Here is a 26329-nt window from a genome sequence, read left to right as displayed (position 1 = left end):
CCTGCACGCCTTTCCTTTCCTGGTACATCCAGGGTGCTGAAGGCAGAAGTCCTGGGAAGCTGAGGAGGGACTGTGTTGTTATTTCAGATGCATACAACTTAAGAGAACGTTGACAGGACGATCTGCTCTGCAAGTGCAGACCTACAGTGACATTTGGCAAATTGGAATGCCTGGTGACAAGATGATTTAATATATTACACTTGTGGGATGTGGGTAGCATTTTATTTATTTATTTATTTATTTATTTATTTATTTATTTATTTATTTATTAATTATCCTCATCCGAGGACATTTTTCCATTTTTTGTTCAGATAGAGTAGGAGGGAGAGAGAGGAAGAGAGAAACATCGACATGAAAGGGACACATCGAGTGGCTGCCACCCGCACGACCCAACCAGGGCCGGGGACAAACTGCAGCCGAGGTACATACCCTTAGCGGGAACCGAACTTGGGTCTCTCTGGACCACAGGCCAACGCTCTAACCACTGAGCCAAACCGGCCAGGGCAAGATGTGGGTAGCATTTTAACACACTGGCTTTGGTTTTCTTCTTTCATGACTTTGGGCCAGTTGTTTAATTATTCTGGGCCTGTATTTTTATTTTTATCTCTAAATTTCTATTCTACTGTTGTTATCAGAACAGAACTAAGAGGTGCAGGAGGGCATGTGTTCTTAGTGCTTCAGGTGCACTAACTTCTCAGCCAAGGTGACAGCTGGTCCCGCAGCACTAGCTGTTCTCACGAAGAGCCCAGTGCTTCTCCTGGACAGCTCTCCACAGTGGTGTCCTGCTAACAGAGTACCTGTGTCTCTTCCCTGGTGTGGGCAATAATTAACCTGCTAACCAGACACATCCAGTCCTGTTGACAAGATTGCCAACTGGTAAGGAATTTTAGGAAACACCTCAGACTTTTAACGTGTCTGCTGAGCTGTTGGAAGAGATATGGTTGGTGCTCAGTAACTGTTGAAATAATAGAAGCTTTCCTCTCACTATCTTAGAGTTTGATAGATATTTTGGAAAACTTACTGTATTTTAATGTTGAATGACTTTCTACCTTTTTGGATTTATTAAAAAACTGGATTCTGGCTGCCTGAATTGGCAGTGTGCCTGGGTGAGGTTTTATTTTATTTATTTTTATTTAAAAAAATTAAACATGATGAACAAAATTGGGTTCCAGTGATGGCCTGAGATTGCAGATGTATCATAAACGAGGGTGTTGAAGACTCCTCTCTGCTTTCAGTGGCCTTGAGTAGCCTTCACATCTGTTGCTAAGTGTTAGAAATGGTCACTCCAAATGAATTTGGGGGATAGGGAGGCAGTGCTTCAGGCAAGAAAGTTGAAATTGGCCTTAAACAAGAGCCTATATAAGATAATATGTGAGAAAATATGATGCTCTTTACCTTTGTAACTTGACATTAAAGGTCCTGTTTAGAAGTATTTCCTGCTGTTATGTGGACTATTTTGCTAGCTGTTCAGCTCACATTATGATTATAATATTAGTATTGAGCTAATTTTGTTTTGTCTTTTATTTGCTTTTCTAAACGAACTTGAAATGTTTGTTTAGAAACAAATACTTGTCAAGTGAATTTGATTTGTTGTAATTGCTAGGATTGCACACCCCCCCCCCCATCCTTAATTAATGTCTAAAAGAAATGGAGGGTGACAATCTTTCCTTCCTCCAGAAGGACTCTGCCTAACTCCACAAACTGTTGCCACTCCCACAGAACTGGCTTTTTGCCCTGGGGCTGACAGTGACAGATGTGACTTTTGAGGCAGAGGTGAGGTATAAGGCAACTTTCGGAGCTCACTCTTCTCTCCTGAAGACCTTTGTTAGGAAAGGAAGGGCGGGCCATACTTTTGCCACATGCACTTGGTTGTTGACCTCCTTGCCTCTGAGTCCTAAGGAGAGAACACTTGACTGTTACGTTAAATAGGGCTTTTCTGCCTCCAGGGACATGTTTCTGTGTAACAGTTTGGGAGGCACTGCACACTGGATATAGCACATTGTCAGAGGGTAGGAGGGCAGAGCCTGGCTTCTGAGACTTAACCTTCAGGCCTCCTGAGCATGTGTGTCTCACTTGTCTTGAATGTCCCCATCCCTCGCTTTGTCCTGTCTCAGACCATCTATGCTTAACATGGGCACCAAAGGTGCCCAGTGGGACTCTGCACATCGGAGCTGGGGTGACTGTGTTTTACTGTGACACATCAATTGGAGTTGTCTTTCATTTTTCATGGATGGAATTCTCTATTTTTTAGTGTAAGGTAACTGAAATGGTTCTTTTGGATAAGTCTTAAAATGCCAATAAAATTTTGGTATATAGTATTGACAAAATTCACTTGTGTTAATCTGTGGTGCTAATCAATACTGTGTAATTGCTCCATCACAGTGTTCAGAGGAGGAGAGAAACTGGATTGTAAGGGACTAGAAATATATTATAGCAGTGGTTCTCAACCTTCCTAATGCTGCAACCCTTTATTACAGTTCCTCATGTTGTGGTGACCCCCAACCATAAAATTATTTTCATTGCTACTTTATAACTGTAATTTTGCTACTGTTATGAATTGTAATGTAAATATCTAATATGCAAGATGTATTTTCATTGTTACAAATTGAACAGAATTAAAGCATAGTGATTAATCACAAAAACAATATGTAATTATATATTGTGAAACATTTATTTTTAATTACAAATAAATGAAATTTTGTCTTGAAGCATGGTGTAGGATGGGTAACAGTTTTAATATAACAACAGTAAACCACATTGCTACATTTTGTGACAGTATGGGTAAAAAGCCAATGTCAGTGCGAAGGTTGAGATTGCTTCTTTCTCACCAGATCAAAAATTCTCAGGGCAGTCTTTGCAAGAGCACAACGAAGATCATCTTCCACAACAAGTCTACTTCTGTATTTAGACTTGATAACCAACAAGCTAGAAGACTGTTTCACAAAGATATGTTGTTAGAAATGGAAGAAGAAGGCACAACAGTCTCAGAACAGGCTTTGACTGCGAACATTTGAGCTAGAATTTTGTAACTGGCATTGTAGAGAAATCAGTTCTTGCTGCATCACAATTAATAAGTTCAGTGAACTTCTCTTGTGCCGTCTCAGGAACATCTTCAACTTTGACTGTGAATGGGCTTCTGGCAAGTGCAAATGGGGTGTCAGGTAGATTTGGAAAGTATGATGAAATTTCGTCTGCAGCCATGTGCAAGTGTTCTTTCACAGAAATTATCATCGTAATCCTTTTGTCTGGTTCAATGTCATGTTTCTCAAAGAAGATAAGGTGGACAACATGTAAATTTTATTTTCATCCATTTTTTTTTTTTTTTGCCAAAACTGAATTTTTATTTGGAATAATTGGATTTTTCAGACAAATCGAGGCATGTTGCATTTGGTCCCTGCAGTGATAAATTTAACTCAAGATGGCAGAGATGTCAACCAAGGAAGCTATTTTCTGCAGTTCACTTTTATCGCTGAAAAGTGCTTTGAACTGCAGTTTTGCTTTCTGATTAAAAAACATTTTGAGTTCATCATGAAGCTCAAAAACATGTTTTAAAACTTTTCCTGTTGACATCCATTTCACTTCAGTGTGAAATAGCAGAGCATTATTCCGCACATTCAACTCATTGCACAGTTGCAAAAACAGTTGACAGATTAAAGTGCTCGCCTTTACAAAATTGACAATTTATGACACTTGTAACTCTTGTGGCAGTGTCTTCGTTGCTAATATCTGCTGATGATTCATACAGTGAGTTCCCATGACTTTTGGTGACTCATTCAGTACCAAACGTTGAAATCCAGATAGACATCCTAGCATAGCTGGAGCACCAGCTGTGAAAACACCACATACCTTTTCCCAAGAGATCTTATGCTCTTTTAGAAATGAACCAATGGTGTCAAATACATCATGTGCAGTAGTTGTTTCAAGAGGTTTGCAAAAAAGAAACTAATTTTTAAAGTCGTTATCATTAATATACCTCATGTAAACCAGTAACTGTGAACAGTTTGCAATGTCTGTAGATTCATTAAGCTGGATGCTAAATATTGGAAGTGGAGCAGATTTAATTTCCTGGATTACCTGATGAAGAATATCAGCAGACATGTCATCTGTTCTTCTGCAGACAGTGTCCTTAGATAAGGAAATTGCACTCAGTTTCTTAACAAATTCATCTCCGATCATAACTCGAAAAATGTTTTTGGCCGTTGGCAATAGTAAATCCTCAGCAATGGTGTGAGGTTTCATAGCTCTGGTGATTCTGATCCCACCAAATATGAAGCTTCAGTGGCTGCTACGTTTTGTTTGTGGTACTTGCCACCAGTGTCAAGTCTGGCTTTCTTGAGTCCATCAGCTTTGCTTCTAAAATAGTTGGTATCCTTGCTGGCAAAGCTCAGATGCTTGCCATCAAAATGGCATTTTAGTTTGTTCAGCTTCATAGATTTGGCTGATAGAACTTCACAACAAATAACACTTTGCGGTTTCTCAATTCCTGCTGTAATGATTGAGGTAAAGCCATACTGTAAAAAATCCTCACTATATTTTCTTTTCTTTACAGTCTTCTCTACACTATCCATTGTCATGGGATGGTTTGCTAATGAAATAATATATAAAAATAGGTTTAATAATACAAAAGATGATACATGGCATAGTTTAGTCAATACAGTTCATTAAAGTTTTCTATGATTTACCATTCTCTGTGGTGGTTTTTTTTACATACCTGTTACTATCACAAGGGGGCAGTATTCACATCAACCACAGCTGAATATAAAAAGACTGATCAGCATCCAGATGAAGTTCCCATGGTACAGATATATATATTTTTTGCAGTAGTTGATGATTTTACAGTACATGATTTTACATTTACCCAGTAAATATAATTCATGAAGTGTCGTTTTACCTCCAATACTGCTGCTTTCAACACAGTAGCTGCTTTTAATAGAGTAGCTGCTTTCTACATAGTAGCTTCTCTCTACATATGTGTGACTAGTCCACATAAGTACATTATGGCGCCAACCCTGTCACATACACCTGTATTTGTATGGGGTGTATGTGATGGGGTTGGCATAATAATGTCATCATGCCGGGTACTCGTATGTGGGCGTATCTGTATGTGGGCATATCTGCACGTGGGCAGACCTATCTGGAGACGGATAGAGGAGCGGTGTCTCAGTTCCTAAGACCATTGGAAATATGTGTTTTCCAATGGTCTTAGGCCACCCCTGTGAAAGGGTTGTTTGACCCCCAAAGGGATCACTACCCACATGTTGAGAATCACTGTATTATTGTGTTATGCTGATCTAATAGCAGAGTAAAAAATGTGGTTAACTAATTGTAACTCTAGTATATTTTCTCTTTTGTTTACTAGACTTCATGAGGAAATAATTGACTTTTATAACTTCATGTCCCCTTGTCCTGAAGAAGCAGCCATGAGAAGAGAGGTGGTGAAACGGATTGAAACTGTGGTTAAAGATCTTTGGCCAGCAGCTGATGTGGGTATAGTCTTTGTACTTCTTTGTCACCTACAAGTAAATGTGAGCTCTAGTGTGTCTGTTGTGTCTGTGCAGACCTGTGTCTCCCTCATTGGCCCAACGCAGGGGTCCTCCAGGTGTGGTTCTGGGCTAGGTGGCAGCACATCATCTGGGAGCTTGTTAGAAATGCACCTGCTGAGTCACACACCTTGGGGTGGGGCAGGGCTCTGTGTTTAACACACTTTCCTGGTGGCCCTGACATGTTCAAGTGTGAGGACCACTGATCTAACGGAAGGTTTTTTGGGATGGTAGGATTATTTATCCTTTAAATTCATCTTAAGGTTAGAAATTGTATCTCTTCTCATCACTCATCATGGCATAAGTTCATTTTTGTGAAAATTGAAAGTACTTCCTCACATACCACTTCTACAATAAATGAACAGGTGTCCTTTAAAGTGAGGGCCACTGGCATTTCTAGTGTTTGGCACAGGCTGCATGAACAGTCCTCTGACCAAGTTATAACGGCCTGCCCACAGGCTTCTGACCTAGTCAGTCTCCCCTACTGGTGACCAGTGACTGTGACTGGTGACCCACCAGTGATGGAGATGAGCTGGGTTGCTGAAGGGCATGTGAGCTCCTGGTGAGCCCGAGAGCAACTTGATTCCCCTCCTCTTTTGAAGTGGCTTACAATATCCTTGGCTTTAAATTGAGTGCCCTAGGACAGTGCCCTGCCTCTGTGTCCTAGCTATGGGTTTGAAAATTGTTAGAGTGTTTGAATCAGGCTCCAAAAAGTCCTCTGCTTTGGCAAGTATGGGTGAGGCCAATAATTATTTTGTATCTTAATTTTGAATTTTTAAAAATTCCTTTTTGGAGCATGTCTTTAACTTAAAGATTAAGTAGATTTCATTGGATTGTTTTTGCTCCCCCTCAACATGCAGGACAATTTGACTTTCACCCAGAAGTAACAGTAAGAAGTGGTGGAAGGACGACTGGATTGTCACCTATTTTAAGACAATCTTTCTTTCTTTCTTACTTTCAGGTACAGATATTTGGCAGCTTTAGTACTGGTCTCTATCTTCCAACTAGGTGAGTGCCAGTTAGTGTTTATGTTTATGGGGAGGAGGGGCATGGCAAGGTCTCTATCTGTATTCAGGGCTCATACTAGGTTCCTTGAATTCAAATTTAAGGCTAGAAATATGAGCTAAAGAAAATGACTGTAGAGCACAGAGGGGAAATAGCAGGAAATAAAATTTAATTTACTGTTATGATATTTGATTGCTTTGTATTTTTCCTTTTGTGCTTAATTTGATGGGGTACAAAAGTGCTGTACACCAGAAACAAGAAGAAGATGAGTAAGAGGGCCAGGGGAAGAAAATGCAATAGAAAACATTCTGATATTTTTGGATATGTTTTGAAAAATTGATTTTATGTTTTAATGAAGATTCAAGCAAAATTCTAATTATACAGTACTTTGTTAGGATTTCTATTTGCTAGAAAAATGTCAAACAAGTTTGCATTTTAAAGTTATTCTCCAGTGTTTCCCTATCAAGGACTCTTTTAATATCCCAATCAATTCTATGTACATTGTTTCATTAAGTCTATTTTTTTGTTAAACCCCTGTTAGCATTTGGAGACTAAAGAGGCTGTAATCTCAGGGTTTGGAGTTATCATAGGCAGGGCCAGTGGGGAGTTGAACAGATGGGAGGTGTCTAGGAATCCCAAGTCAGCAAGAGTGATCCAGTATAGACAGTACAGAGTAAGGACCCACAAACCTCATAGGGGCAGGCACTTGATTTTAGTCCCTTATTTTCTCACAGTGTTGGGAGACTCTTGTCAGCCTTTTTACTTTTAGTCTTTATGTTACCAGTATTACTTCATAAGCTGCATTCTCTCTCTCTGAGAGAGAGATGCGTGATGTGGTTATATATGGCCCTTGAAGGAGATGGGATGGGAGCATGCACTCTGTGGCAGCAGCCCACCCCAGATGCCTGTGTTACCCCATGGTGAGATGAGCAGTGGTTCACGGCCGCTTTCCTTTTGTCCAGTGACATCGACTTAGTGGTCTTTGGAAAGTGGGAGCGTCCTCCTCTCCAGCTGTTGGAGCAGGCCCTGAGGAAGCACAATGTGGCTGAGCCAGGCTCCATCAAAGTTCTGGATAAAGCTACAGTAAGTGTGGGCCTGTCCAATGCCTGGGTGATTGCGGTTGTGTACAAGCAGCAGGTATTGGTTACATTTCTGAAGACGTCTCTCTACTTTTGGTATAAACATGCTTCTGAGCTATTGTCTTCCTATAGTTAGGATCACCAGCTGAGAACATGTGCAGTGACAGTCTGAATCACAAGTTGTAAGGGCATCTGACTGTTCTCATCACTTGAGTACATGGCTGTTGACTTCTGTTAGGGTGTGTGAGGAAAGGATGTTAGTGTTGGAAATGAGATACGTTCAGGTACTGCCCTTTCTGGAGTATGTAACTGAATGATTAAACCATGGCTTTTATTCACCAAGTTATACTTCAGGAAGAAACACTTACCTGTTTCTTTTTTTGTTTTAAAAATACACATTTATGAAAAAACTCTTATCTTGGGGAGAAGCTGGAAGATGAGACTGATTTTTTTTTTTTTCCCTCATCCGAGGACATTTTTCCATTTTTTGTACAGACAGAGTAGGAGGGAGAGAGAGGAAGAGAGAGAGAGGGAAACATCGATGTGAAAGGGACACATCGAGTGGCTGCCACCCACACGACCAACCAGGGCCGGGGACAAACTGCAACCGAGGTACGTGCCCTTAGCGGGAACCGAACCCGGGTCTTTACGGACCGCAGGTGGACGCTCTAACCGCTGAGCCAAACCGGCCAGGGCGAGACTGATTTTGAAGCATACTTGTCAAGGTTTCTCTAAGTCCAAGATTAGAAACAGTGTGGGAACTATAGCGTTATTGCCAGTGAAGTGGTAATGATTAGCTCACCTATACTATAGGCTAATATTTCATTTTTAAATTGTGTTTCAAGTTATTTGAAGCCAGATTAAATTCTTTTAGTTTTAAGACTATTGTCAGAATTAAGATGGGAGCTTTATATTGCTTATGTAGTGGAACCATTTGCTCACCTGCCTTCTGGCACCATGGATTAGTTTTGGTTGTTTTTTAAACCACTTACAGGCTTTATTTCAGTTAATCCTCCAAGCCACTCTCATTGGCATAAACTGTTATCTTTCACATTTTACAGGTGAGGAAACTGAAGCACAGAGAGGTTAGGTAATTAGTCCAGGTTGGGTTCAACAGCCATGCTTTTTTCTCTGCTACCATTGTTCCACTCTCACTTGGGTGTCCTTGGCAGTTGGCCCCAGGTGAGCATTTTAGACCAGGTTGTGTGATAAAAAGCCTGTTTCTGTTTTGACTTCTAGATGTTTTACAATCCAGGGGTGGTGAACATCCAGCCCATGGGCCGTATAAGGTCCTCGAAATCAATACCAGCTAACATCACATGCCTCACCAAATTAGCCAATCAAATATAGAAGGCTAATTTTTAAGTTGATAATTTGGTGTGGCCCGAGAATGGTGTTTTAAATATCCAAATGGTCCTTGGCAGAAAAAAGTTTCCCCACCCCTGTAACCTATAACTAGACCCTGATTGTTTTGATAAGGGGAACGTTCTTTTTATTCCTTAGAGGCTGAATGAACAAAACATTGACTTCTGCAAAAAACATTTTTTTGGGTAGTGGTGATCTGAATGGTTGCTTGGGCATCTTTTATGAGGCCAGTTTTGAGTGCCTTTTGGTGATAATTTCTGTTGATGTGTGTATTTCCAAAAAGCCTTTTCTCTGATTTTTAGGGGAAAAAAGTATTTTTTTATTTTGTTTTAAAGATTGAAACCCAAAGTAGAATTGTTTGGAGAAACAACATCAGTACAAATTATAATTTTAAAAATGCCTTTGAAATTACTTTGAAGTTTTCAGAAATTCTAGCAACATAATTTGAGGATCAGAAGTTCCTCCCCATCACCAGGCACTAGTGGTGGAACTGGGACTTAGCTGGCTTCTCCTTGTGGTAGGCAGGCATGTAGAGCCTGGGCCTTCTACCTCTCTTTCTCCTTCCCTCAGGCTCCTGTTCTCCTTTGCTCGCACTGCCTTGGCAGAAGCAAATAGTGGCCATGATTGATGCTCGATCACTGGCAAGGTGCTGAGTCATGCCAGCAGGACTGGGCAGAGGTGTTGCTGGGACTGGGCTGGGGAGGAGGGTAGTCTTGGGTTCTAGGGACTAGATGTTAATTAACCTTGGCAAAATCCCTTTTCTTCTCATCTTTAAAATCTTGGGTTCATGAACTCTAAGCCCCTTTTGTGAAGAAATTTGAAAAGCTGCTCTGTACAACTTTGGAAACATTTTGATGCCTGCCTGTGGAGAATGTTACATACTGAAGCACAATTTTTCTAACTAAATTTTTGCAGGTACCAATAATAAAACTCACAGACCAGGAGACTGAGGTTAAAGTTGACATCAGCTTCAATATGGAGACTGGGGTCCGGGCAGCGGAGTTCATCAAGAATTATATGAAGGTGCTGCCATCAGCAAGTTAGCACAATAAAAATCAGGGGCTTAAGATGTTATGTTGGTATTGTTTCTCTTATAAATGTTAAAAACTTTAACTGACTGTCTATAATAATAGAGACTATATAGTTGAATTATTTATCTTACAATATTATTTCCCTAGAAATAATAGTTATTCAATAATTATTATCTAGAAATAATATTGAATAATAACTCTGAAACTACATAGCTGTTTTTCAGATTTACTTTTCTTGGTTAATCATTTTATAAACTTCAGTGTTTTAGAGAGCTTTGTTAAATGTTCTTTTTAGTTACTACAGAATGACCATCCCTGCAGCTCCTCGTGCCTAATTTGCAAGTGAGAATGCATCAGGGCGCACTTTAGATTTACTTGGTCTCGAGCCTGAGGATGGCAGAGCAGGCTTGTTTATTGAGGGGACCGATTTTTGGACTCTGACTAGTTAAACAGATGTTCTTTTCTTTTGTTACAGTGGAGGTGGTGACATCCTTGATAGAGGCCACTCAACACCTGTAGTCTGGGTACTGCCTCTCCCCACAGTTTCAGGGACCTTGCTCCTTCCGTTTTCCTTTTCCTCTATATCATGTCTTGTCTGAGGGCTCATTTCTACCCCAGCAAACATGAAAATAACAGAAGTTTCCGCTGTCCCCACCCCTTCTCCCGCCTCTGCATTTCCTTGTTACTGTCATTCTGCTGTCCCCTTGGGATGACCGGCCACTCACCTTGCTGTTGTCCCCTGCCCCAAGAGCTGTCCTCCCTTCACCCTCCCTCCCCATGCTTTTCTCTGTATGCCTCTGGGTGTTGGAGGTTCTTGCATTGGTTCTAGGATTTTCCCTTACTCACTGCCACGTCCCTCCCTTTGCCTACACAGCCCTCCGCCTGGCAGTAAACCCTGAGGAGTATTTGAAGGAATGCTCTCATTCTTCCCTGAGTTTCTTTTTGTGCAGGATTCTCTGCCTCGTAACCTGGGGAGGAACTCCACAATGGGATCTTAATGAGCCCCTTACATAATTCACTCTTAGATTTTCTGGTTTGAAGATAATTAGCCTAGAGCTTTCCAAGGGGCAGGATGACATGATAGAGGAAGCTTTCTTTTCTACCATGTAAAATTTGCTATGTGAGAAGTCTTCAAAGGTATATAAACTAACCAGTAAATATTTTTCTTTTGGAATTTACAGAAATACTCATTGCTGCCTTACTTGATTTTAGTATTGAAACAGTTCCTCCTGCAGAGGGACCTGAATGAAGTTTTTACCGGTGGAATTAGCTCGTACAGCCTAATTTTAATGGCCATTAGCTTTCTACAGGTGAGTGTGCTTTCTCCACTAGGAATATATTCTTCCTTGGTGAGTGTTCTGACCAGTTGCTGTGTGGTTCCCAGCAGTCCTTCTTTCCTTTCACTACTCTGTTTTAGTTTAGAAGAGACTGACTTCTAGTTTTCATAATAAAATCCTTTTGATAAATACTTCTTTCTGTTGTTCCTTTATAGCTTATTTTGTAGCTGATTAACTGTTAGAGGAGGGAGGGCCTATCTGGTTGTCAGTTAAGTGTATGTCATTCTAAACTTGAGGAAACAGCTTTACATTTAGAAAACTTGCATACTTTGATAGACAACAAAGCAAAACAAAACAAAACATTTTTCTCGGTGCTTGACTGCGATTCATACCTAAAACTATCTCAGAAAATAGTTTGATGCCATATATGGTAAAAAAAATATTGAAAAGAGGCTTTTTATTCAGATTGACAGAACTTCAATATTTTGTCTTAAATTATATATTGCCCTTATTTTGTACCATGGAAAGATCTGTCAATAGAAAATCTACCTAAGTGTTAAATGCTGTGAGGTACTGAGACACTATCTTCATAATATAAAATAGTCTGTAAGTTAATTGAAACATTATCTTATTTATATTTTCTTGAATGAAGGATTCTCTGCTTTACAAAATCTTGCCTATGTATTTTAGCTGAAATGCATAACACATTTCCTCCAGGTTTATTATTCATTTTATATTTGTGTTTGTGCTTAGTGAGGGTTTTATGTCCAGAACTTGGTCATTTTCTCATTACCAGGAATACTGCTAGTAGTAAGTACAGCCAGTTACACTGCCTTCAGTTATTTTTACTTCCTTGGCCTGTCTTTGTAGAGATGCTTTAAGGCTAGGAAATGGAATTCCATTTGTTTTCTTACAGTTTTAATCCAATTGCTTTTCCACTCTCACTTCCATTCTTCCCTAGTTTTTGGACATGATTTTTGAAGTAAATATAACCTTCTCTTCTTAGTTTACTTCTTCATGTATTCCCAGTATGAACTATTTTAGTAGCCTTGTAATAATGACTACTGCTTACTTTTATTGCACTGGGTGAAGTGCCTTTTGTCGAATTACCCCATGGGACCATCGCAGCATTCCTGTGACCCCAGGATCCCCTCCTAGTATGGGTGGGATTTTCTTTGTCATTTCCACATTCCTTAGTGCCTTGCCCATCCTGCCTCAAAGCTGTGAATGTTGTAGCATCTGGTTTCATTTCATGGCTAATTGAAGTAAGAAGACCCAGTTTTGCCCTGGGTAGTTCTCAGGCATTTGATTTTGACTAGAAGGCAAGGAATAAGAGGGGAGTAAGGTAAAGAAAAATAAGAATGTTACATTTGTGCCTTTGGAACATGCAAATCCCCAGAAGTCCAAGTTCTGAACCCTAAAAATACTTTTAGGATTCCTCATGGAGCTCTGTATTGTAAATGGTGCTTTTATCAGTACTCTTACTTTCTTGTGCATGTCCAGTGTAACTCTGTGCAGTGTTCTTCCAGCAAGATAGCCATGGTCCAGTGGGCCACAGATGCATACTGAGCACTGGCCATGTGGCTAGCAGGACCAACAAATGGAATTTTTAATTAATTTGTCTTAATTGATTTAAATATAAATAGCCACATGTGCTCGTGGCTATTCTCATGGGCAGCACAGGTCTGCATTGCTCAGATTTGAGCGTTTCTTAAATCAGTGACTCAGGAGAATGTCAGTAGACAGTGGCTTAGGTTCGGAAGAAGTCTATTACCTCCTTAAAGAGAATGTGGTGCAGAACTTAACACTAATTTCTTATGACAAGCAGAGATGTAAGTTTGCTATAAATATTATGATACAATACTAATTAACTTATACACAGTTAAAATTAATCCTTTCACATTTTGGTTTTCTGTGATACTGTTCAATCTAATACTGCCCCCTATTGATTGTATTTTGGAACAATGGAATTAAGATTAGAATCTGTAAAATTACTTTCACCATCTAGATCAGTGATTTTCAACCTTTTATATATCATGGTCCAACATAAACTAAAATTCTGCAACACACCAAAAAATATGTTTTCTGCTGATCTGACCATAAAAAGGTATAATTTTGATTCATTCACACTGAACAGCTATTGTTGTATTGGCTGTTGTAATTTTTTTTAATTTGGTGATGTAAGGGAAAAGAGGTCAGTGACTCTGACTAAATAGTCAGGTATTGTATGTTTTAAAAGTTCTGCGGCATAGTGGTTGAAAATCAGTGATCTAGGGTGCAGAACATGGCCCATTTACTTGTCAGTGTTTGGGAACTTGTGGTTAATCAGATGTCTGTGTTTGTAGGAAGTTGCTGTATAGATGACCAATTTCAAAGAATTAAAGTATAATAAAAAACGTTCAGGTAGAAGGTTTTGTTTCTTTCGAACTCTCTTTATTGAGAAAGGCTCTTCAGGCCCTGCTAGTGCCTTTTGTAGCTCCTCTGAGCGTCCCAATGCTGGTGCCTGAGTAAGTGAGGGCCACTGAGGGCGGTTCCTAGAAGAGACTACTAAACAGCAGACTTCATGGCCTGCAGTGTTCTTTAGAAATGACTTGAATCCATTGGTTTTACAGTTGCATCCAAGAATTGATGCCCGGAGAGCTGATGAAAATCTTGGAATGCTTCTTGTAGAATTTTTTGAACTCTATGGAAGAAATTTTAATTACTTGAAAACTGGTATTAGAATCAAAGAAGGAGGTGCCTATATTGCCAAAGAAGAGATCATGAAAGCCATGACCAGTGGGTACAGACCATCAATGCTGTGCATTGAGGACCCCCTGCTGCCTGGTAAGGACGTCTTGCTCTGCATTTGCCCCAAGCAGTGCAGGGGCATCTCTTCTCTGGTGCACCAGTGTGTTGGTGGTGGTGGTGGTGGTGGCATTGGATCTAATGCAGACTCCTACTGTCCTAACAGTTAATAGTGACAATTTACAATTCCTTGTTTAATGCTTCTAATTACTTATTGTAAAGCTGCAATTTTATTTACATTTTGTAGTTAATCAGAAAAATGTAGAAGGTGAGAAGTAAGAAAAAGGGTTTATTTATTTTTTACTATAAGCCATTTAATTTCCAGAAGTGTATAATAGAGAAAAACAAAATAAGCCATAACCCCCATTTTGGTGTGTATTTCTCCCATTTTTTCCTGCATGGATATCAACATTTGTTATTGCAGCCTTATTAATTGAATGGCATCATATAATATGAACAGATTTGCCACTTGTCTCTTAAAAGTATATCCGAGACCCTTTTTAAAATGTGTGTAGGATTTGTTTCATACCAGGTATTGCCACCTTGAAGAACCCCAGGCAAGTCTCAGCTTTTCCAGTTTTATTCCTTTTATTCTACTTAAGGGTGCTCATATGCCTAATCTTGAGACAGTCTTTTAAGTTTCTGCCAGTCTGATAAAACCATCCAATATAAATTTTCATTGAACTTACATTTCTTTAATGATAGTGAGGTTAAGCACATTGTTATTTATCAATTCCACAAATGTTTATTGAGCATCTATTAGGTGAGACACTGTTCTTACTGTTGGTGTAAAGTCAGTGATGGACAGGTGACAGAAAAGGTGGTGGAGATGTCAGCTCCAGGTACACTTCCCCTTTCTTTGTATTTCTTTTTATGTGAGTTTATGTGCTTTGTCCATTTGTCTGTTGGACTGTTCTCTTACTGATTTTGTGAGACTATGTAAGTTAGGGAAGTCTTTCTTTGTTGTGCATACTGTACTTTTTTTCTCCCAGTTTGTCATTTGCATCTGATTTGGTACTTTTTATTGTTTAGCTTCTATGTATATATTTACAGCTTCTGGGGTGTGAAATTTATTTCTTAAAAATCTTTTCAGCCCTGGCTGGTTTGGCTCAGCGGTTAGAGTGTCGACCTGCGGACCAGAGAGTCCTGGGTTCGGTTCCCGCTAGGGGCACTTACCAAAAAAAACCAAAAATCTTTTCAAACAAAACATACTGTTTTTTTCTGTTGTTTGTAAATGACATGATTTGTGCCATGCCTTTTCAGTAGTGAATTTCCCAGCAGCATGGTATGATAGGTTTTCACCATCTGTTTGTCTGTGTTAATAAGTTAAATTGGAGACATTACCATTGTCTTCAGTATTTGCTGAAATGTGCTTGAAAAAACCCCCACCTTATCTATCAGTAGGTTATATTACTAATTAAATCTGGAAAAGATAATACTCCAATACATAGAACACAGCTTCTTAAAAAAACCTTACTCACCTGACTTGTGAAGAAGTTTTATATAAAGTTCCTTGACTGACTTGCTTGGTGACTTCAGTGGAGGCTTTATTTGATTTGCTACCTAACACCCAGAGTTTATACCAGGACCATTCTATCCCAGAGGATTTGCTCTGCAGGTCCCGTTGGTGCTGACTGAGCTGGCACTGGGCTCAGGTTAACTGCTTGCTGCATTGGGCTCTTGTCAGTGAGATGGCAGCCTGATTTCAGGTTGCTGCTTTGGCTCCCTTGTGCTTTCTGCCACATGGGGAGTTACTTGACTTTCTCATAAACTGTTACTTCGTCTCTGTGAGTGACATCTCTGTTCATGAATGTAGACCCTGATCTGATGACAATCAGGCCTCTCAGCCTGCGACAATGTGAGATGTGTGTGGTGATTAGCTAAGATGTGTTTGCAGGTACCTAATTTGGCTCTGCTCTTGGGATCTAGACATGTTTGAGTGGTGAGGGCCTGATTCAGAATAACTTCATATGAGAAAATAAAAAACATCTGGATAATGGTTCAAATGTTTGGTAGAGTTTTACAGCTTCCTTTCTGTTTCAGGAAATGATGTTGGCCGAAGCTCCTATGGGGCCATGCAGGTGAAGCAGGTTTTTGACTACGCCTACATTGTTCTCAGTCATGCTGTGTCACCACTTGCAAGGTCCTATCCAAACAGAGATTCTGAAAGGTAACAGAAGTCAGTCGACACCTTTGTTGGGCTCACAGCTCCAGGGCATGGTAGTTGCACCCTCATTAACCTCTGCAAAGCTGGCACCCCTTGCTTCTGTCATTTGCTTTCATGAAGTTTACTAATGGTTATGCCATCTGATTTCAGCAAAACTTGAAAAAATCAGTAAAGGAAGACTTTCTAGCAATTCAGGATGGCTGTATTTGATTCATCCAAAGTTAAGAGTTGAACATTTCTTAATTGAGGAGTTAGCATTTTTTTTTTTCCAGAAAATTTTGTCTTGGGGAGGTGATTCTTAGCTTTTAAAACTTTGGAACATGATGCTTTTTCTCGAGGCAGTCTTCAAAATGTTGGGTACTCAGCTCGATGTGAAAGTGTATCGGAGTCTGCACCCCTTCTCTCTTAGGCACAGTTGTCCATCACTCTCCGTTCTGGAACACTCACAGTGTACACTTTTATTGCTAGTGAGAAATACTTATTTCTGCCCTCATTATGATGATGTGGTGGGATTGGGGGATAGAGAGGGAGTTGAGAGCAGGGAGTGGAAGGAAGAATAGTATGATTGTTGCAAGTGGTGTTGAAACAGTGTCATTGACTCTGTTCCCTGGGCTGGTTATGGAATAAGTAGGCTTGGAGGCCCAGCACTGGTGATGGTTGAGCAGTCATGGGTTTTGTGTTCTCTGTCCACTTAGTGTTTTCAGGCAGCACTTTGGGCCCCATGGTAGGTGCACTGTTTCTCTGCATTGGGAAGTGTGATTGTCAGACCCTCATGATCACGACAGGTGGGGAGGGTGGACTTGCCTACTTAGGCACTGGATTTAAACAGTCTTTTATAGATCAGTTTAGGTTCAAGGACTTCTACATAAGTGAGTCCACTTTTACTCTCCTGTGATCTCAAAGTAAGTTTGGGCTCAAACATCAGTAGTCATAATATATTTTGTAAAATTCTTTTAGCTTTTTCCTGTATTTCACTTAGCAAAGCTACTGGAAAGGGTTCATAGGCTTCACAGTCCTTTTGTGTTATATTGATTTCCCTCCTTGTCCTTTTGTAGTACTTTAGGAAGAATCGTCAAAGTAACTCAGGAAGTGATTGACTACCGGAGGTGGATCAAGGAGAAATGGGGCAGCAAGGTCCACCCAACTCCTGACCTTGGTGAGAGATTAATTCAGTCAGGTACCTTTCACCTTCTGACCACTCATGCACAAGTATCTCTTTGCTCCTCCGTGGGAAATTGTTCACACTAAGAAAAATACCAAGTTTTTTTTTTTGAGAGTTTAATTTAAAACTAGAAGACTTAAGCCAGCACTATCCAGTAGAAATATAATGTGTGCTACATGGAATTTTAAAGTTTCTAGCCTGTTAACCGAGCTGGATGTATAAATACATCAAACGTTGCATACAGTGAAAAGGGAATTCCCCGGTTACTCCTCGGTTAACAGGCTAGTAACTGCCTTAAAAATGTGAAAAGAGCCCTGGTCGGTTTGGCTCAGTGGTTAGAGCGCCAGCCGGTGGTCCAGAGAGACCTGGGTTCGGTTCCCGCTAAGGGCACATACCTTGGTTGCAGTTTGTCCCCGGCCCTGGTTGGGTCAAACATGAGGCAGCCACTTAATGTGTCTCTATCATGTCAATGTTTCTCTCTCACTTGCTCTCTCTCTCTTTTTCCCTCTCACTGTATCTTAACAAAAAATGGAAACATGTCCTCAGGTGAGGATAAAAAAAAAGTGAAAAGAAACAGGTGGAATTAATTCTGATAATATGATTTATTCAATTTAGTGTTCAAATTATTAACATTTCAGGATGTAATCAACAAAAAATTACTGAGACATTTTGCAGCGTTCTTTCGTATGAGATCTGAAATCCAGTGTGTATTTATACTGGTAGCACATTGCTGTTAGGATGCTAAACTCCCACCAGAATACTTGATCTGTATTTAGATTTTATAAAATGTGCAGTTGAAAACTACTTACATACACAAGTTGTTTCTGATATATTTAAATGTTTTCTAATAACTGAAACAAATATACTTTTAAAAATTAAATAAAATTAGCAATTCAATTTGTCAGTCTCATTAGCATCATTTTAAGGCTCAGTCATACCTGTGGTTGGTGACTGTCCTATCAGGCCCGAGTTTCTGCTCTTCTAGAAGGTGACTCACCTAGGCTATGGTTTTCTTTCCACAGACAATAGAATTAAGATAAAAGAACGGATAAGCACGTGTGATGGGGAGCAGCCCCAGCGCAGAGACCCGGAGCCACCCTACAGCCAGCACCTGACCTTGTCTCTGCCCAGCCCCCAGCTCCTCTCCTCAGGCTCCTCTGCATCTTCCGTGTCTTCGCTTTCTGGAAGTGACATTGTGAGTGTGTCTGCTGGGGAGGTCTGTGTTTGTGGAAAACGTCCATAGCAGGGAGTTTTCATTACTCTCTTTATGTGTGTGTGTGTGGGACCACCCCAGGTCTGCAGCAAGTGGTCCTCACTCTGCTGTGAGCCTCAGCCTCAGCGGCCGACATGGTCCCTTGTGAACAGATGACATTGACAGTAGAATTACAGTGGATTTTGAATAGTTTTTTTAAAAAATTTATTTGGAAATAAAACATTTAAGTCTAGATGTCCCTTCTGCATTTTCTTAACATTTTTCTTCAGTTTTGAAATGAATGAAATGTGAGCAGCTGTGGGCTGCCTGTTGTTGAACAGCCATAATGGATGGATTCTAGCAACCTTGCATAGCAAGCATGCTGCAGGTGTTTCTTTTGTGACCTTAAGAAGTCATGCACCTCTGTATAGCCCTCCCTATTCTTCCTGCTCACAGGATTCTGACACGCCGCCCTGCACAACGCCCAGCGTTTACCAGTTCAGTCTGCAAGCACCCACTCCTCTGCTGGCCAGCTTGCCCACCGCCTTGCCCATGCCGAGTGGCAAACCTCAGTCCACTACTTCCAGAACATTGGTCATGACAACTAACACTCAGGTACATGGCCACTGGTGCCCATCCTGTGATGGGCCCTTGGGAACCATGTAGGAGTGGCTGACTCTTTGATTTAGGAAAAGAACTTTAAATCTTTGGAAGGTACATTTCTATCTCATAGGAAATTCTCGTCAATTGTAGATCCCATAGAATGGAATTCTTGTCATTCTTTAAAAGACAGTGTTATTGAGGTCCACCATACACAGTGTTTGCAGTGAAGGGACTCGGTTCTTGAAAACTGAAATGGCTTTTGACAAGGTCCAAATGGACCGTGTTCTGCAAATTACATTGATACCCAGTGTGAGACTGTTGTCCTGGGATCATGTTGGAGAGAGGGACTTTGATGCTGTCCCTGGGCAGAAATGGACACTTGTCCCTGTTTCCTCTGAGAATCATAGTGTTTATACTCTTATTTGGTTTAATATAAACTTTGACTGTTTAACATAGGCAGTGTTTATAGGGCTTTTTCTATTAGAATATGTTTCCTTTTTAAAAAATTTATAGATTATGTTCTCTTTTAATTTAGACAAAATCAAAGTCTAAAAGACAATTTAAAAAAATATTAAATTTTGTATCTACTTCCCAGTTGTACATCAGTTAGATGTGTATATGTATAAAACCCATCATATTAATTACTCCATTGGTCTGTGGGGCAAAGGATTGCAAAATGCAAGCAGTGTGGTTTTGGAAAGTCTGAGCAGAGGGGTTCACGCCAGTATCCTGTGCTGTGAGGGGAAGGTGATGCAGAAGTGGGAGCAGTCCTAAAACTACGGAGGAGAGGCAGGGACCACCTGCCTGGGCACCGGCTGCAGGCTGTCACTGCCGTGGGCTATTTCCAGAGATTCAAGGGACAGTTAACTCTGAGGACTGTAGTTTTGAATTATTGTTGGTCTTAATGAATATTGAAACTTTCTGACTTGGGTTACTGGGCAACTTCATACTGTGAATGCTGTTTAAGAACACACAATGTTTCTGATTCAGAATGAAATCTTGTGAGGTTCTAGTCAAACACAAACAGGAGTCATGAGCCTTTTTGTAAGTGGCAGCTTTCTCAGTGCTCAGCCCTGGAACTGGGATGGTTGACCTGTGTTGAACTGTGCCTTATGGAGGTCTCTGGTGGTTCTTTCCCTAGACCAGGTTTACTATACCTCCGCCAACCCTGGGGGTGGCCCCCGTTCCTTGCAGACAAGTTGGTGTTGAAGGAACTTCGGCCCTGAAGGCTGTGCACCACATGTCTTCCCCGGCCATTCCGTCCGCGTCCCCCAACCCGCTCTCCAGCCCTCATCTGTATCATAAGGTAGGTCTCTGATCCAGTCTAGGCCCCCAGCACCACCACAGCAGGTTCCTGATAAGCAGCACATGATGGCTCTTTGCCAAGGAGAGGATTCCACGGAGACTTTTTTAAAGGGAATTTATTTTCTGATCATTCAGCTTCATGTTTGCTTTCCCTTGTCACAAACTAAAGTTTAAAAGTGTTAAGAAATTATTTTAAAATTTAATATAATTTAATTCCTTTTCATATACATTTCTCTTAATTCGTCTATTGAACTTGTTAGCATAAAACTGTCTGCTTTTCTCGAGCCACCCTCCATCATTGCTGTTTCTCTTGATCCCTTCAGCAGCACAGTGGCATGAAGCTGGCCATGAAAGGCTCTCATAACCACAGCCAAGGTGGCAGCTACAGCTCTGTGGGCAGTGGAGGTGTGCGACCCCCTGTGGGCAACCGGGGACACCACCAGTATAACCGTACTGGCTGGAGGAGGAAAAAACACACCCACACGAGGGACAGCCTGCCCGTCAGTCTCAGCAGATAATAGCTCCTGGTGGCGCCTCCTGGCCCCCACCCTTCCAAGACTGACCCGGGTGGCCTCGGTGCCTGGCGGGAACTGAGACCAGCATCCAGCACATCAGCCAGGCCCCTCAAACGCCTGCCACTGATCACTCTGCATGTTCCTTGTGTGGTGGTCACGTCCATCTTAAAGAACAGCTCCTTGTGCTCATCTGTGAAGCCTTATTCAACGTGGACGCTGTTTTCTGCCTTCCCAGGATCCTTGCAGAAGCTGGTCTGGACCTGGAGCTGCAGGGGCTGAAGTCGGCTTTGACGTTTGTTTCTCAGTAGCCATGTCTGTTCCTTTGAGGTTGGGTATTTTCATTTACGTTTGTCAGAGCCACAGAGATTAATCCCATACTTGGTTCTTCCTTGGCGGATAGGATGGGAGGTCACCATTGTTTTACTGCTCTCACATTTTGTTTCAAATTTCAGAACTGTTTTTCTATGTAAATATTGAGAACTTATTATTTGTGCAATAACTCAGATATTTTTTATTTAATTTCATATTTTCACATAAGTTATATTTAAGGGAGGAGGGAATTTTTTTAAACAAGCTTAGGTCCTTTCCCGAGTTGTATTTTCTAAGTTGGGGTCATCGAGTCGGCTGGTTGTCTGATGAGCACCGTTGCAAACACCATGAGTGAGGGGCTTGGGTTTATTTTTATGTTTATTTTTTGGGTCAGAGGGGAGGCGTCTCAGTTTGTGATGAAGGAGCCGAGTTGCCCCCCGGATTTTCTGAAGGGGTTTGGCCCCCAAGTCTTCTGACCAGCTGCCTGCCGGCTTTGCCGTCCGGCCTGTCTATTGTCTTGCTCTGACCATGGAGTTTTAATGTTTTGGTTTTTGGCTCTTTTAAACTAGACAACAAATCCAGCATTTAAAGTGCCAGAAGTATAACTTTTCTAAGGGGAGAAGAGGTTGTCACATTATAAAATCTTTAAAAAAATGTGAACTACATGCTTCAGTCAGTTTTAGTAACATAGCCTGTAATGATGGGTCTGGTGAATATCATTACGGACAATGGTGCCCAGTTTTAGGAATGTGGAGAAAGGAATTATGTTGATTCCGTTGAGGAATCTGTGTAGCAGTATGCATTCGTTCTGTTAAGAGCAAATATATGAGAAGTACTTCAGCTACTCAGTGCGCCATGGGAGTATTCCTAATGTATTGCAGGAGAGCACAGCCCAGTGTTGGGGCCAGGGAGTGGCTGGCGCCCAACTTGAGAAGCATACAGGTATACTATGCAAGTGTATTCTGCCATGACAACCACTGTCTTTGTTACCTTTTTTTGAACAAGAATATATCCATCCTGCCTAACCCTGAGTTTTTGGAGCACCACAGTTGTCCTGGGAGTTAGCTGCATCTCATAGGTCGTCTGACTTCCCATTGCTAACATGGGGCTGTTGGCCCTGCTGAACACTACAGGAAGTTGGCCTTTGAAGTCCACTAGTGGAGAATGTTGAGCCGAGAAACTTATTACCATGACACCTGATTGATATGCAGAGTGATACCTGAATGTGATGGACACCCAGCAAGGACAAGCTTTAAAATGTCTATGGTGTGTTTTGTTTTTTAAGCAGGACCGGCCCACATTATCATTGAGTGCTGCCAGCTGTGACTGCAGGTTCTCTGGGAGGCATTCCAGAATAGAGGAGCACATTTTGTCTGCAGTTCTTAATGATCGAAAGCTATAAAAAATATTTAAAGATATTTAAATTGTGAACCTATTGATAAAGAAATATTTATAAAAACTGATATGTAGGCCTGTACTAATCTCTACGTATTAGCAATATTGACTGTAACCCTACACTAAGGACACCACTGCAGGGACAGCAGCGAGTGTCCCATGGGTGCCCATTTTAAAGCTCGATTCACAGGCACAGGTGCCATGCTCCACCCTCGTCATGGTGAACCGAATGAATTGGCCTGGCTACCACTGTGGTCACGCGCTACAGGTTTAACAAAAAGATATCATGTTTTGATTTTTTTTGTGTGTGGACAACAATGTGGAAGCTAAAATTGACATATTTTTATGTAAAGTTTTTCTATTCTTTGATTTTTAATAAACTTTGGAAACCATGTAGTGTTTGAGTGTTAACTTTCCTCTCAGTGGGAAAGGGAATTTCTACATTTTCACAATCTCGAATTTTCTAAATTAAGGCAATGAAAAATTGTTTCATCCATTGGTTCAGGAAATTCAGAATCTACTTGAGGTTCCAGATTATGTATGAGAGAATCAGAATTGGAACAGAATCTTTGCTCTCATGCTGAAGGGGACTCAATAAAACCATTCAAATGATACTATGTGCCATTTCTGACAAGCTGGTACTGGGATACAGTTGGCCCTCATTTATTGTGGTTAATCAGTTCCAGACTCTACTACGATAAATGAATTTCTGCGAAATGCGATTCTTTATTTATATACAGTTGTCCCTCGCTACTTTGCACTTCGACTTTCGCGGCTTTGCTCTATTGCAGTCTGTGTACTTAGACTTTCCAATGAAATGTGTTTCTTCTACATTGCTCTTGGGTCAACATTTCTATCACTTAAAAAAAGACACATTTTTGCCCTGGCTGGTTTGGCTCAGCGGTTAGAGCGTCGACCTGCGGTCCAGAGAGACCCGGGTTCGGTTCCCGCTAAAGGCATGTACCTCGGTTGCAGTTTGTTCCCGGCCCTGGTTGGTTGTGCGGGTGGCAACCACTCGATGTGTCCCTTCACATCGATGTTTCTCTCTCTCTCTCTGTTCCTCTTTCTCCCTCCCACTCTACCTGAACAAAAAAATGGAAAAATGTCCTCGGTGAGGATGATAAAAAAAAAAAAAAAGACACATTTTAAGCTGTCAGATAATCATAATGTATCTTGAAGTATAACTTATGTGTAGATTTTATAAAGAAGTTTATAAAATTCTTACAAACCAGTGAGTGACAGAACTACTTTTCTCAGGCTACACGGCCCCTTTGAGTGTGTGTTCTAGAACAACTGCAGTGATGTGAAGGCAGGTCTTGTGGGTACACTGCACATTCAGTTGGTCCTTCCACAAAATGTTTCTAAGGGTGCTCTGAACAGGTGCTGCTGGAGCCCACTGATGCCCCTGCTCACAGCACTGCGTTCCAGTGAGGTTGCAGGAAATCCCAGTGTTCGGAGCAAGTGCACCCCACCTGTGCTGATGTATTTAAATGGGGCGATTTCCTAATGGACTGGGTTTTCATGGTCAGTGTTGATAAGATGCTGACCCTCATCTAGATGGATCCTGGAAAAGTGTACTGTGATTGTTTCAAACACACTAACCTCAGCCTCTGGTCAATTTAGCTCATTCCTCACCCACTTAAGGCTGTTGAGCCTCCTGTTCTGTCCTCCCTCATCCATTTACGTGGCCCATGTTTCACATACCTGCAGCCCCTCATGGTAAAGTCCCTCACCTGCCATCTCAATTGATTCTCCTGGCAAGACCCCAACCCTGGGTTCTTGGCTCTGCTACCCTTCAGCTCTGTGCAGGGTAAGGCAGGGTAAGGAACACCGGAGACTTTGGCCAAGATCCTGTAAGTGGCTCTGCTGAAATGAGGTTGATGTTGGTAGGTGCTTAGTGGGTGCCCCGCCCCTGTAGCACTGGTATTATTCCAGCTCCAGGGGAGTGAACTGAGGCACAGGGAGGTTAAGTAGCCGGGTCAGGGTTATTTAGTAAGCATTGGAGCAGAGGTGGGACAAATCCCGTGCCCTCAGCACTCATGCACTCCTTGCCCCTTATGCCCTACCTAGTCCAAACTCCCCCATTCCCTGGTTCCCCTCACTCTGTCTTGGCCACTGGTCTTGCCTCCCCTGCCAGAAGGGAAGGCCCTCTCTATGGCTGCCTCCGGGCAGCCCCTAAACCTTCGAACTCCACCTCGTGAATGAGGCCTCTCTGCTTCCTCATCCGCACAGCCCTGGGCTTGTCCCAGCTGCCCCATCCTCACCTCTCTTCAGGACACCACACTGCCGCCCAACCTGCCTTCAGCCCTCCCCTGGGTTAGGGGAGCGCTGGCCTGGGGGTGGGGGTCGGGGTGGGAGGGGTGCAACCTTCAACCCCTGGGCAGCTGTGGCCATATCATGGAGACCAGCCATGGCTCCCTGCAGGCAGACCACGTGTCCCTTGTCCTCTGAATGCTTGCCTCTAAGTGGTCTGTACTGAAGGACTTTTTTTTTTTATCCTCACCCGAGGACATTTTTTCCATTTTTGTTCAGATAGAGTGGGAGGGAGAGAGAGAGAAACATCAATGTGAAAGGGACACATCGAGTGGTTGCCACCCACACAACCCAACCAGGGCCGGGAACAAACTGCAACCGAGGTATGTGCCCTTAGTGGGAACCGAACCTGGGTCTCTCTGGGCCACAGGTCAACGCTCTAACTGCTGAACCAAACTGGCCAGGGCAGGACTTATTTATTTTTTAATATCCAATTGGTCATGTATCAATAATTGTGTAAAATACAATAAAATGAATTAACTCGAAAAGTGATGTGTAAAAAGAAAAAACCTGGAGATATACAAATGAAGGCCCATGTTGTTACTGGATTGGACAGACATGAGGTGTGTGTCAGTCACAGGTCACTGTGCTCCCCATCAGTGCCCACATCTCTGAGAGGTTATGGCTAGGGTTCTGGGGGTCCCACCTGGCCTCACGCTCTGGGCAGCAGCTCCCACGTACTCAGGCTCCTCCAGGCCACCCTCCTCCTGGGCAGCAATCCTCCTGCACCCTTGGAACTAACGACCAGTGGATCTCATGGGCTCAGGACAGACCCTAACCACCACACTACTTGTGTTGATTCCTTCCTGTGGGTGGCCAGTGGGAACCCACACTGCACCATTGTTGTTGACAAAGTCATTCTAAGACCTGTGTGGGTGTCTCCAAGGAGGTGTGGATGCTAGGGCCCCACCTCCGGAGATGTGAGTTCATTGGTGTACACAGAGCTGCATCCAGGGAACTTGAAGGCCTGGTGATTGTCCCTGGTGGCCAGGCGTGAGGGCCGTTGTTTTTATATGACTGTAACACCTCACCAAAAGGGATACATTTAACTTTGCTACCATGTGCATGTAACAGTGCTGCTCTTAGTATATGTGCCTCTTCCATTTCATGAAACAACTAAATGCTGATGAGAGGGAGAGTTGCCTTAGAAGAGAGATGTTAGGAATGGGGCAGAGGCTGTTTTATTCCTCTGGGATCTCCAAGCCAGGCTAGCATCCTCTGCTGCTTTTCAAGAGACATTGATGGGTGGGGTCCACAGTGCGTGGCACCTTTGCTGGGGAGTAT

The 26329-nt window shown here is 41.9% G+C and overlaps 1 protein-coding gene across 2 annotated transcripts in view; it reads left to right on the top strand.

The window, feature by feature from the left end:
* TENT4A (terminal nucleotidyltransferase 4A) overlaps window positions 1-23124 on the top strand; it is a 47865-nt gene extending 24741 nt beyond the window's left edge. Inside the window, exons 2-13 of one of the 2 annotated variants that reach the window (XM_036279425.1) lie at window positions 5360-5483; window positions 6502-6548; window positions 7508-7628; window positions 9905-10012; window positions 11202-11330; window positions 13910-14123; window positions 16128-16254; window positions 17307-17407; window positions 18436-18608; window positions 19062-19220; window positions 20350-20514; window positions 20837-23124. In XM_036279425.1, the coding sequence (XP_036135318.1) occupies window positions 5360-5483; window positions 6502-6548; window positions 7508-7628; window positions 9905-10012; window positions 11202-11330; window positions 13910-14123; window positions 16128-16254; window positions 17307-17407; window positions 18436-18608; window positions 19062-19220; window positions 20350-20514; window positions 20837-21031 (1663 nt within the window). In that variant the 3' untranslated portion in view covers window positions 21032-23124. The remainder of the gene's footprint in view (window positions 1-5359; window positions 5484-6501; window positions 6549-7507; window positions 7629-9904; window positions 10013-11201; window positions 11331-13909; window positions 14124-16127; window positions 16255-17306; window positions 17408-18435; window positions 18609-19061; window positions 19221-20349; window positions 20515-20836) is intronic. The other variant, XM_036279426.1, reaches the window with a different exon arrangement.
* Window positions 23125-26329: the final 3205 nt, after the last annotated feature.

Source organism: Molossus molossus, unplaced genomic scaffold (assembly GCF_014108415.1).
Source record: "Molossus molossus isolate mMolMol1 unplaced genomic scaffold, mMolMol1.p scaffold_m16_p_3, whole genome shotgun sequence".
NCBI classification, from domain to species: domain Eukaryota; kingdom Metazoa; phylum Chordata; class Mammalia; order Chiroptera; family Molossidae; genus Molossus; species Molossus molossus.
The sequence above is the reverse complement of the archived record's forward strand: the minus strand, read 5'-3'. Positions and strand labels throughout refer to the sequence as shown.